Raw genomic sequence first — 13,480 nt, 5'->3', positions numbered from 1 at the left:
TAGTTCAAACCTTCTGGCAGATGACAACTGAGTTAGATATGGGCCTGGGCTGTAAAGTTTGTCTCTAAATCTAAAGAGGAGGTGGTGTTCTTTTGAAGAGATTGTCCTATAAATTAAGAGAACTGTAGGATCATAGGTCACAGTTGAAACTGAAATCAATAACTCAAACAGTAACTTTATAACAACCTCTCCACAATATTGTATGCTAAAATTCGAGGAAGCATACAGAAAGGTATCACTGCACTTATAGAATTAGCTACAGAAAATTCTTCATTCTCAAAAGAAGTCCAGACATGAAGGACTTTGGAAATACCCAATTGCCTTCTGTTAACGATCATTCTGCCAAATGCTGCAACAGCCCAACACTGTGCCATATGTTATTTTAATGTATGTAAGTAAAATGGCATATTGTCTTCAAAATTTTCAGAAGTGAAATCACCCCTGCTGCTCAAAGTGAAAGCACATTGCAAAATTAGTTGTTTAAGTGAATTTAGAACTTTACCGCTGTTAAAAAGAATTCTCCCCAATGAGTGACTTTCTCCAACTCTACACTCTCTAGATGGATGATGTCTGCCCTCTTAAGCCTTCGATGCAGAGGGAATGGATACCAGGATTCTAAAACCTCAAGTCCTTATAACACAAATCTGTGATGCACTAAGTAGTATAATCTGCTCTCATTTGCATCAATTATTATGGGAAAAGGAAGATGATAATGTCCAGAGAACAACTGTAACATTAAAATATAAGCTTAAGGCTCTTTGCAGGAATCAGCACTCAGTTTTCCCATTCACTCTTCAAAGCAAGTGGCTGCCAGGAACACCTTCAGAATAAGTTTTTGATATCCTACACAGAGAGGATTATGACAGTGTTCAGGATTAAACTAAACTGGTTTCTATATACCAAGTGGTTTCTGGAACCTGGGATAATCCATGCAGCAGCTCCCACAAGGACATACTTCTCTGTAGGGTCCAATCAGTACAGACTAGACTTTTAATAACTAGCATTCTGCCTCTTGCCTAGCCCAGTTTAAGACACACCAGATGTCAGTTGCTGCTGGAATAGTTAAACACTAATCTTGCAACATTATCCAAAAAATATTTTCCTCCTAAATATAGTGCAGATGCTAAATAAGTCATTGCTAAAGCAACTCTGAGAATCCATTCTTGACATTCGCCCACATAATGGCTATGATGTAAAACATGCCAGATCTTAGTAAATCAGACAGTCAGCAAGTCCTCCAAAATGGACAGGTAGAATGAAACTTTTTAGTTTCAAGTACCATGGGTTCCTCAACCAATGAGAAGCAGAGATGAAGTTCCCCAATGATCTGATTATCTTTTTTATAACTCTGTAGATGAAGTTAAAATTCCAGCTGGATAAAGCTCTTGAACCTACTAGAGTTCTTTATTTTCCTGATGGCTCGCTGCTGCATGAAGACTCGGCTGAGGAAAACAGTTGCCACAAATTAGGGAACAACAGCTACTACAGCTTTTACAGCAGTAGGATTTCTCTGCAGCACCCGGTCCTACCTACCTTTTGCCTCAGGGATCGCTACATAATTTAAGACATGATGCTGGGCTGCTTTAAATCCAACAACGATGGCATCTCTGTTTTAGGTGATCTCATCCACTAAGAGCTTCAACTACCAACTTTGTGTTGACAACTCACATATCTCTCTGCTTCCTTCTGAAAAGCTTGCTGTCAACTTGAACCTGACATGGCGCAAACGGAACAAGTTATTCCTCCTCCAAAACATTTCCCACTCTCCTATTCACTATTGCTGAAACAACCACCATCCTACAAGTCACATAAGGCCAGAGCTTGGTAATTATCTTTCACTCTTCTATTCTTCAGTCAGGCTGTGTTCAAATCGTATCATTCGTTTCTTCCTTTCAGCACCTCCAAAATCCCACTCTTCCCTGCTCACACAGAAAACCATCTCACTTTAATTACTGGAATCTCCCTTTCTTGGTGGTCTTCCTGAAACCCAATTGGTCACTAACTTTCAATTTACTATTTTCTTGGTGTAACATGATGCATCAGCTATTTGAATATTCTCTCAGCTGATGAGCGTCTAGAAAGAGGGATTTCACCTTGCTAAAATGCTAGGGTAGGCTAGTTCATCTGCTTTTAGTTTTTGTTTATTGTGTGATATAAACTCTTAAAATTTCCCCAAATCCACACCCCCTATTTAAATTCTGCTGGTAAAAGTATAACATACTCCTTTGCTTGTTCCTTCTCTGAACACTTTCTAGTTTATCAATATCTTTAAAATAATGAGATGTCCAGAACCTAATATAGCATTTCCCAGTGTGGTCACACTAAAAGTGTACAAAGACTAATCTCTAGGTCACATAACACTACCACTATATTTAATACAATGCAGTAACCTTTAGAATGCCATATCCAATTGCAAACTCACTTCTAGTTTAGTGTTCCCTAGATGTACTAGCTTACACTTTACCAAGCTGAATATCATTTTTTTGCCTACAGTTCTAATCTCAGTAAGCACTCGTGTTATTCTTATGTCTTCACTGATATTCTGATCTCCTTCCAAATTAGCATGAACAATTTTCATTAGTGTGCTATGAACTCCTTTTTGTAGATTATTAACGAAGATATTAAATATCACCAACCTAACTGGTCCTTGCTATATCCTACTACACCTCCTTCCAACATTATTGTTTCTTTATGGTAATGCAACCAATTTCTAATCCAGACTGGTATTTATATTTAAGACAGTTTGTTATAATCAAATGCTTTATTAAATCCAAACACACACTTTTCTTCCATTGATTTTGTAATTCTACAATAAAGCAATCAATTTTGTCTAGTGAAAAATATTCTCTCTAAGCTTTACTGCTTATTAAGAACATAAGAATGGCCATACTGGGTCAGACCAAAGGTCCATCAAGCACAGTATCCTGCCCTCTTACAGTGGCCAATGGCAGGTGTCCCAAGGGGAATGAACAGACAGGTTACCATCAAGTGATCCATGCCCTGTCACCCATTCCCAGCTTCTGGCAAACAGAGGATAGGGACACCATTCCTGCCCATCTTGACTAATAGTCATTGATGGACCTATCCTCCATGAATCTATCTAGCTCCCTTTTGAACCCCATTATAGCACTGGCCTGCACAACACCCTCTGGCAAGGAGTTCCAGAGGCTGACAGTAAGTTGTGTGAAAAAATACTTTGTGTTTGTTTTAGACCCGCTACCTATTAATGTCATTTGGTGGCCCCTTGTTCTTGTATTATGAGAATGAGTAAATAACACTTCCTTATTTACTTTCTCTATACCACTCATGATTTTATAGATCTCTATCACATCCCCCCAATCACCTCTTTTCCAAGATGAAAAGTCCCAGTCTTATTAATCTCTCCTCATACGGAAGCCATTCTATACCCCTAATCATTTTTGTTGTCCTTTTCTGAACCTTTTCCAATTCCAATATATCTTTTTTGAGATGTGGCAACCACATCTGCACACAGTATTCACGGTGTGAGCATACCATGGATTTATATAGAGGCAATATGATATTTTCTGTCATATTAGCTATCCCTTTCTTGATGATTCCCAACATTCTGTTCACTTTGACTGCTGCTGCACATTGAGTGGATGATTTCAGAGAACTAACCACAATGACTCCAAGATCTCTTTCTTGAGTGGTAACAGCTAATTTAGACCCCATCTTTGTATATGTATAGTTAGGATTATGTTTTCCAATGTGCATTATTTTGCATTTATCAACATTAAATTTTATCTGCCATTTTGTTGCCCAGTCACCCAGTTTGTGAGATCCTTTTGTAGCTCTTCACAGTCTGCCTTGGACTTAACTATCTTGAGTAGTTTTGTATCATCTCCAAATTTTGCCACCTCACTGTTTACCCCTTTTTCCAGATCATTTATGAATATGTTGAATAGGACTGGACCCAGTACAGATCCCTGGGGGGCACCACTATTTACCTCTCTCCATTCTGAAAACTGACCATTTATTCCTACCCTTTGTTTCCTATCTTTTAAACAGTTACCAATCCATGAGAGAACCTTCCCTCTTATTCCATGACTGCTTATTTTGCTTAAGAGCCTTTGGTGAGGAACCTTATCAAAGGCTTGTTGAAAATCTAAATACACTATATCCACTGGATCTCCTTTGTCTGCATGTTTGTTGACCACCCTCAAAGAATTCTAGTAGCTTGGTGAGACATGATTTCCCTTTACAAAAACCATGTTGACTATTTCCCAACAAATTATGTTCATCTATGGGTCTGACAATTTTGTTCTTTTTGATAATTTCAACCAATTTTCCTGGTACTGAAGTGAGACTTACTGGCCTGAAGTTGCCAGGGTCACCTCTGGAGCCCTTTTTAAAAACTGGCGTCACATGAGCTATCCTCCAGACATTTGGTACAGAAGCTGATTTAAATGACAGAAGTCCTGTAATTCCACATTTGAGTTCCTTCAGAACTCTTGGGTGAATACCATCAGGTCCTGGAAACTTATTGTTTAGTTTATCAATTTGTTCCAAAACCTCCTCAAATGACACCTCAATTTGGAGACAGTTCCTCAGATCTGTCGCTCAAAAAGAATGGCTCGGGTATCTCCCTCACATCCTCAACAGTGAAGACCAATGCAAAGAATTCATTTAGTTTCTCCGCAATGGCTTTATCTTTGTCTGCTCCTTTAGCATCTCGATCGTCCAGTGGCACCACTGGTTATTTAGCAGGCTTCCTGCTTCTGATGTATTTTAAAAAAATGTTGCTATTCCTTTTGGAGTCTTTTGCTAGCTGTTCTTCAAATTCTTTTTTGGTCTTTCTAATTATATTTTTACACTTCATTTGCCAGAGTTTATGCTCTTTTCTATCTTCCACTTTTTAAAGGATGCCTTTTTGCCTCTCACTGCTTCTTTTACTTTGTTGTTTAACCACGGTGGCTCTTTTTTTGGTTCTCTTACTATGTTTTTTAAATTGGGGTATACATTTAAGTTCAGCCTCTGTTATGGTGTCTTTAAAAAGTTTCACGCAGCTTGCAGGGATTTTACTTTTGGCACAGTACCTTTTAATTTCTGTTTCACTAACCTCATTTTTGTGGTTTCCCTTTCTGAAATTAAATGCTAACAATTCTTATTTTCATGATTCCATAACCTTCTAGCTGCTTAGTGATTTTTTTCCATTCTCCATATTTGCGTCTGAAGTTAGACTGAAGACAGCAACAGAAAAACTCTAATTTTGAGTATCAGTACTACTCTGACTTTCCTTCCATTTCCTGTTAATGCCCCAATTTTCAAGGAGATTTCAAACAAAATTGTCAGTACAAGAACTAAATTTCTCTACTTGCTCTATAAAGCACATAGCCCATTTATGGGCAGTGTTGAAATATGCATCACTCCGATTAGCTTGTTAGGCAATTAATGTCATAGTAGGCAAAGTCTGAACTGACTGTTATGCATTCTAGTTTTACAGGTGTACTTGCCTGTTGTATGCTGTCCCCATTAACCATATGAGGTAGAAGTGGGACTTCATTCATTATAGGTGTGGCTTCTAATGGCGGTGGCTGGTCGGCCATCATGGCTAAAATGACCATTCGTTGACAGTGTTGCACATCAACCACCTGCTGAATGAAAACATAGAATCAAGATTAGAGTGCTATTTTTATTTTAATAACTTTCTTCTTAGCCTCACTTTTATAGACGTTTGCCCTTCACATGAAGGGTCTATCAAAACTTTGAAAAGAAAAATATAGTAGCTTTATAGCAGCGTAGATTCTCTTCAGAAGAAGATTTTATATGAATTGGTTCCTTTACTGACACCGCTCATATCAACTCACTAACATTTTAAAGTCCCAAGAACAAAATATCAGACTTCCTTACTCCACAAAAAAGCAAATATCCCAAAGATGTTAAAGTCATTTCAATTTGAGACAAAAGTTACTAGAAGAGCCACTTTTAAAATCACTGCAACTTTAAAAACAAACACAAACAAAAAAAAAACCACAAGACACAAATTATTGGTAATTCCAAGGATATTTAGTAGTTTTTAATCTGAAGCAATATTTATTGGGTGTATCTGTAGGCCCACTATATTAGACACACTAAAAGCCCAAAACATTTTCTTGCGCGTGATGCTAAGGAACAGACTTGTGCCATACAGAACCTTACTTCTGCAAGTAAGATCCTGAAATTCATTGTATGCATCTTTAAACTGAAAGAGCACTATCACGTAGAAATCAGAAGTAAATACAAGAACTCCTCACTTAAAGTCATCCCAGTTAATGTTGTTTCATTGCTGATCAATTAGGGAACATGCTCGTGTAAAGTTGTGCAATGCTTCCTTCTAATGTTGTTTGGCAGCCACCTGCTTTGTCCACTGCTTGCAGGAAGAGCAGCCCATTGCAGCTAGCTGGTGGGTGGTTGGAACCAGGGTGGACCAGCAGCCCCCCTAGCAGCTCCCCCCCCCCCATCAGCTCCCTGCTCCCCTAAGTTCCCCGTGCAGCAGCTGCCCAGCAGGTTATCAACTGCCAGCAGTTCAGCTGTCCCACTGCCATGTGCTGCTCCTGCCCTCTGCCTTGGAGCTGCTCCCCCAGACTCCTGCTTGCTGTGTGTGTTGGGAGGGGGAGCTAAGCTGCCAGTTTAGCTCACAGGGTGGTACAAACCTCTAGGAGTTTTTACAATGCAGTTGCCTGTTATCAATAGAAATGTCTGCCACACATTGAAAATGTAAAGTTTGGGGCAGTATAAAATAAATCAAAAAGTTAATATCAAAATTAATAGCAAGAAAGACTACTGACTGGACTGGGGTGGCCACATTAGAGAAGAGAAGAGGAGTGCTGTACAGTTCTGGGGTCTCTACTGTATATTTATGAAGTCTAATGTGCTTCATAGGATAACAGGATACAGGAAATGCTGTATTACATTTAGCTAACATTTCTTTCTCCCTCTCCATCTTCTACAATTTAGACAGATTACTACAATGCGGACTTGAGTATTTCAGTTTATTAAATTAGCAATCTTGCATAGACCGAGTTAACTCAGGGTACGATAGTAAATTCTCTTTTAGTCTGCTGCATCACACTCCATATTGGGGAAAAATGATTCCTGTGATTATTTCAGGACTTAATGCATTTACACCACAGTAGCAATGGTGGGAGCACTAAAGTAGAGTGACTGATATAGTTTTTTTCACCATGACATCTAACCCTGTTCAGAGCAGCTTTACAGTGAAAGTGGGAGAAATCCCTGAAATCCTTGGTGTAGACAAGGTCAAAGAGACCTACAGCATCTAACTGAAAACATTCTCATGATAATTGACATAGTAGTAGTTTTAGTTCAAAGCTACTTTAAACTTCTCACAGCATATTATGAAATATCAAACACTACCAAATACAAAAAAATAATGTCACAGGACACCAAACATCTTTTAGTTGTGCTTTTAGCAAGGGAATTTTAAGAGAACAAATGGGACTGCACAGGTGTGAGGGCAGAAATTGTCCCACAAAGTTTATTTTAAGCATGCCTACATTAGTAAGTTACTTGCTTCCTGAATAAAATAAATCATTCACTCAGTGATATTTTTGATCTGCTGCAAACAAAAATGTATTGATATCTGATTGCATATCATTATTCCACTTAAAATAACTATTTTAATGTCGCCATTAGCAATCCTTAAAGTAAGAAAGTCACATGGCTTACACTGTACAATTCCTGTTTTTAGTGGTTTAAAGCTAAGTCATTAAAATTATCCATAGCATGAATTTAGCATACATGAGTCATCCAAAATTTTGCAAGACTGTCCTTGATCTAAGAATCAGTCATCTCAGAAGATGGAAATAAATACTTAAGAAAAAACCCTTAAGGAAACAGCATTCAAATAATTAATAAAAATATCAAATTGCAAAAAATCTGTATACAAATTATCCTAACACCTGCAACTTCAAATAAATATTTAAAGTTTCTATCTCAATCTCAAACTTCTAACATAAAATAATGTATCTAGGGGAATACTGCAACCTCAAGGAAATTTCAGATATAAATATTACTGTGTTGTGGCAGCCTTAATTCAGAATGCTCTTAAGTTTGAAGGTGTGCTTCTATTTTTAAAATGCTACATTATTGCAGCATGAAAGTAATCAGCGTAGTAAAATACAAGTTTTCAGCCTTTAATCCCTCATGTCCTGTGGTGTCCCAAATCAATTTTTCTGATTATATACTGTATATAGTAAGAATTCACAGCCCTATTACTTCTATTACAGTGGTGTTTAGAGGCACCAGTTATAATCAAGACCCCATGTACTAAGTGCTGCAACTTTGTATTTCTTACATTAACAGTTTGGAACAAAGCTTACGCTAGGGAAGGAACACATCAGAATAGGAAAAGAAATATATTTAGATAAGTTAGATGTATGCCAATGGGCTTGGCCTGATGAAAATCACCACAGGGTAATTAAGGAACCAGTGAAAACAATCTTGGAACTGTTAGCAATTATCTTCAAGAACTTATGGGGATAGTTAATGTCCCAGAGGACTGGAAAAGGGCAGCAATAGTACTGCTGATCCATGTGTCTAGATTTGACAGAGTGGTGGTGAAACTTCCTCTTAAGGGCACACGTGCGGCAAGCAGAGGGTAGTCCTGGAATCCTTCAAGGTATGGAGGGACTCATCCGTCTTTTATTGAAGAGGTACGATTAATCGAAGAGGAGGTCCTCGATGGTATTCTGGACCTCCCTAGGGAACCCCGATGCATAAAGCCATGACTCCCTGCATGACTAATCTAATACTAAACAGGAAAAATTATTTACGAACTAGATGATTCTTATTTAGTAAAATGAAGTCAAAGCTGCAGACACTAAAGATTCCGACCCAGACCATGCAGTGGTGAGAAGGAACTGGAGAGGCAGTCCGTCAATCCTGCTCTTATCCCCTTGGTCAGAGGCATGATGTGAGCCAGGGTGCATGCATAGACCAATGAACAATGCTTTCAAGTTCAGTGGTTCTAGGCGCATGATGCGCACCAACAAGGACCATCACTCAAAGAAGAAACTTTACTTTCCAAAACTTCAACCCCATGTGTCATTGGTGGGATATGCTATTTTAACAAAATTTGTTAAATAAGTCTAGCTTAGTCTGTTGGCCAATACTGCAATGAAATAGTGCAATAATTTAACTTGATAAATTATTATCTTAATAATCCAAGTTTTGGTTCAGTAAAAATTAGTTTTTGTAAGGCTTGGGATAGCTATTTTCACTGAATAAATCCACATGCCACCCTTTTACTATTAGTAAAAGATGAACTAATACACAAATTCCAAAATTATGATTTAAGTCGACCTGAAGCAGGAAACTAACTCCATCTGAAAGCATAATGGATTGCACTATTTTGTAGTTTTCTGAGTTGCAAAAGCATTGTGACAGTCTGTATCCCTAAATTCACCCTTTTTACAACAAAACAACTGATTTTGTACAAAGTATGCCTTGTGAGGGATCATTTGAAAAACTATGTGTTGATCATTATTGTTCTGATAAAATAGGTGTGGCAACACTGCACGTAAAAGACATTATTGAGACATATTCCAAGTTTAGAAAAGCAGGCACAAACACAGTTCCTCAAAGACAAAAGGCAAATGGACACCAGCCAGGTCTCAGCATAATCAAATGGACTATCACCCAGTTAAGCAGCCATTCTGTGGCAGAAGGGTGTAAGTGAGAAATTTACATTTTGGCAATGGAACAGCTGGAGGTTCTCATGCAAACAGACTGTGTCCTGAACCTCAGCTGGAGATGATTTTCAAAGAGGAAAATAATTATAAAAGGTGAGAACAGAGGACACAAATCATCTCTCCCTTTATGTCTACTCACAGCAACCACAACACCTGAGGTACATAGGAAACAGGTTGGGGAGAGATCCTGGCTGGAAGATTCAGCCAGTAAAACACCTAGAATGTGTGGTAAGATAGACTTTCACTTAGAAGTCACTTAGCTTGTTAAGTTAGTTATTAGTTTGCGTTTTACCTTTTTATTTCTTTGTTACCAATTCGGACTTTAATGCCACATTACTAGTAATCACTTAATCTAATCTTCCTGTAGTTAATAAACTTGTTTTGTCTTAAACAGTGTGTGTTTGGATTGAAGTTGGTTGGGAAACTCCATTTGCGATAACAAGGTTTGTGCAGATCATTTTCTCTTAATGGATTTTTTAGGGGCTTGTATTGTCCAGGAGGGTAATGGGCAGCACAAGAAGCACGTTTCTGGGGAGAAGTCTGGGACTTGGAATTTGCTAGTGTAGCTCTGTAATATAATTCAGGAGTGGCTGGCTAGAGCACTCAAATACCACTGCTGTGAGTAATTTACATGCTAGAGGCTGTGTGAGAGCACACCAGGAGTGGTTGCTCTCATAGCGAAGCAGTGTAAAAGGCACCTCATTTTGGAAAATTGAGGAGACAGTTGTTCAACAGTCCAGATTGTACCCTAGGGAATGTCACAAGCATATTCTGAGAATTAATCCATGGGCAGTAGCTACATTTTCGAGGACTTTGTCACCGTACAGTGTAGGTTTTCAAGTCAGTATGCAATTTAACCTGTTAATTTTAGTAAAATTAGATTTTACAAATGTAATTCTAGCCAGATTCATTTCTCCATAGAGGTTTCCAAATGATGTACTAATTGGAGGATCTGTTTCCAAACCTTTGTTTAGTTGGAGTATGGTTTAAAAGTCTGGTATAAGATGCACTCTACTATTTTTTAAAATAAGAAACAAGGCTTCTATATTCTTTTGATACCCATAAGAAATACAGAGTTTTGATTTAGTCTGCCAATCTGCAGTGCTTCCCACAAACAAGCCATCAACAGTACTGTTTTGGTAACAGAATCTTAAAATCAGTAAGACATCAAAATGCGTTATTCATCCCTAAAAGTAGTTACTCAAGTTATTTTCAGTACATATTCTTTTTTAACTTTAGTAGCTGAAGTTAATTGCATCTAAAATTTAGCAACTGTGCTTGAAAAGTGAAAAATAGTAAAATGCAATTAAATCAAATATTCTAACTTTTGTATCTGAGTATCTTTGGTTCTAGTAGACTTTATTATTGAAGATAAAACAACTGAAGAAATTTGATTATGTTTGCATTCAACAATACTTTAACAAGCATCAGCAAGCCTCACATTTTTGTTTCAACTTTGTGTAGTAGTTCATTTAACTACACGGATTAAGTGCACTATAATACGTACGTGTTATGATCACACATTTACTTCTGTATTATGCTGCTTTGTTCTAAGATAGTTTTCAGTCCCTTTGAACACTGGCATTTTTGAGACTGCCAGCCAAATTAACACTTAGGAAGATTCTCCTACAGCCTCCCAAGAGCTGAATTCTAGAATACTGGATTACTGTTTACACAGAATTGAAGCAGCTATGCTTAGATATCCTATGTGTTGTATGAATAATATATAACGATACATAAAGACTCACTCTACTAGAAGATCAGGTAAAAAGTAAGTAGGTAAAAAATGTTTCATATTTAAACTTTCCCTCAGAAGTACACTTGAGGAATTCAATATTCTGATGGTATAATTCAGGTAATCATATTTAAAAAGAAAAGTTACAAAAGAAAGCAACATTTTCCATAGGCAGTCTCTATTACAAAGTCTTCTAAGAAAAACAGAGAGAAGTCTATATGACTAGCTTCCCACAAAACAAATACGGTATATAACATTAAGAACGAGGAGTACTTGTGGCACTTTAGAGACTAAAATTTATTTGGGCATAAGCTTTCATGGGTTACAACCCACTTCATTGGATGCATGTAGCATTGTGACTGACCTCACTTCCAGATATAGGGAAAATGCAGAGACTGTGACGGCTGAAACACCAGCCTTCCCTTCTCTCTTGCTCCCTCTAACACGCTGCTACAATTATTATGGATTCCCACCGACTCTGGCTCAGTATTACCAAATGCTTTAATGAACACAAGGAGTCCGAAAGTGTGTGCGCGAGGTGGGAGTGAGGGGGGGCTATATAAACAGGAAAATGTAGCAACCACACAGATAACAAGAAATGGATAGCAGTGAAGTGACACTAGATCAGCGGTTCTCAAACTGGGTCAGGACCCCATTTTAATGGTGTCGCCAGAGCTAGCATTTAGGACTAGTTGGGCCTCGGGACCAAAGCCCAAGCCCCACTACCCAGGCCTGAAGCCGAAGCCCAAGGGCTTCAGCCCCGGGTGCTGAGGCTCAGGTTACAGGCCTCCCACCAGGGCTGAAGCTCTAGGGCTTTAGCTTTGTGTCCCGACCCGCCAGCCCGGCAGCAGGGCTCAGACTTTGGTCCGCCGGCCTGGGGTCATGTAGTAATTTTCATTGTCAGAAGGGTGTTCCAGTGCAATGAAGTTTGAGAACCCCTACACTAGATATTATTTCCTCAACTATGGAATTCTTTACTTAAGAACATTTTGTAAAAAAAATTAAAAAAAAGTTTTTAAATATATTTTACTTCAATCAAAAAGTAAAAAATGTATATGCAATATTAATATACAGGAAATGGTAAATATCAGTTAACAGATGGTATCTAAGCTTAATAGGTAGTGTTTAAGATTAAGGGGAAAAAAAAAATCAGTCTTTTGCCAAGTAAGTTGTTAAAACTATATCCATTGGGATTGTATAATGGAAATGCCATCAAAACAAGAAGCTAAGATATGAAGTCATTATTAGTTTTCCTTGACAAGATATTACACCTCTTATTTTATGCAAAAACTTGTATTTGTTTTCAACATATAAAAAAGTTCACAACTGGTATAACACACCAACAGCATGGCAACAATTTACAACAATTAACAAGTTTATAGTGAAATAAATCTCCTAGGAAAAGCAATGTGGATATTATAAAATCATAGGCAGACTTGTAAAAGCAGAGAAAATCCAGTCATTTATATTCACAGCTTAATGGTCTAAAGAAAGTAGAACAGTCAGTTTTGCATGAAAAGAAGTGACAACTAATAAAACAAATTGGGAAAAACACTCCACAGAAAAGCAGCAGTGCTTTTTTTGACAGCTGTTTTATCAGGGCTGGTACTGTATTTTGAATCAGATTTTTCCTGATAGAAATAATTTTACTAATTTTTATGAACATTCATGCTACTTTTGAGTAGTCTACTTTTATCTTAACACCTGAAGTAAGAATTCAGCATGTACAAGGCTCTTAATTAGTAACAGTATTTACTTTAATGTAATTGGACAGGGAAGGAAGAGAAAGCAAATTAGCATATTCCAAGGAAAAAAGGTTGTTTATACTCAATGTCTGTATGGATTTTTTTCCTCTAGTCTTGTATAAACAAAAAAATATAAATTGCCTTTTGTTGGACTCAGATGCTATATCAGTATTTATTTCTGGATTTAATACATTTTAGACCCAGTGACTAGGACTCACATCAAAATATTTTCCCAATACCCAAAAGTCTCCCCAGAAGGGCACCACATGTCCTTGAGAAAACCATGG

At 37.7% G+C, this 13,480-nt stretch overlaps 1 protein-coding gene across 9 annotated transcripts in view; it reads right to left on the bottom strand.

The window, feature by feature from the left end:
- LOC119861011 (fibronectin type-III domain-containing protein 3A-like) overlaps positions 1-13,480 on the bottom strand; it is an 87,505-nt gene that overhangs the window by 57,262 nt on the left and 16,763 nt on the right. For 6 of the 9 annotated variants that reach the window (XM_038415343.2, XM_038415342.2, XM_043492680.1 and 3 more), the window contains one exon: positions 5,475-5,612. In XM_038415343.2, coding sequence (XP_038271271.1) covers positions 5,475-5,585 — 111 coding nt within the window. In that variant the 5' untranslated portion in view covers positions 5,586-5,612. Of the gene's footprint in view, positions 1-5,474; positions 5,616-13,480 lie in introns of all 9 variants that reach the window. The other 3 variants (XM_038415340.2, XM_043492682.1, XM_038415341.2) reach the window with 1 other exon arrangement.

This window comes from Dermochelys coriacea, chromosome 9 (assembly GCF_009764565.3).
Source record: "Dermochelys coriacea isolate rDerCor1 chromosome 9, rDerCor1.pri.v4, whole genome shotgun sequence".
In the NCBI taxonomy this organism is placed as follows: Eukaryota; Metazoa; Chordata; order Testudines; family Dermochelyidae; genus Dermochelys; species Dermochelys coriacea.
The sequence above is the reverse complement of the archived record's forward strand: the minus strand, read 5'-3'. Positions and strand labels throughout refer to the sequence as shown.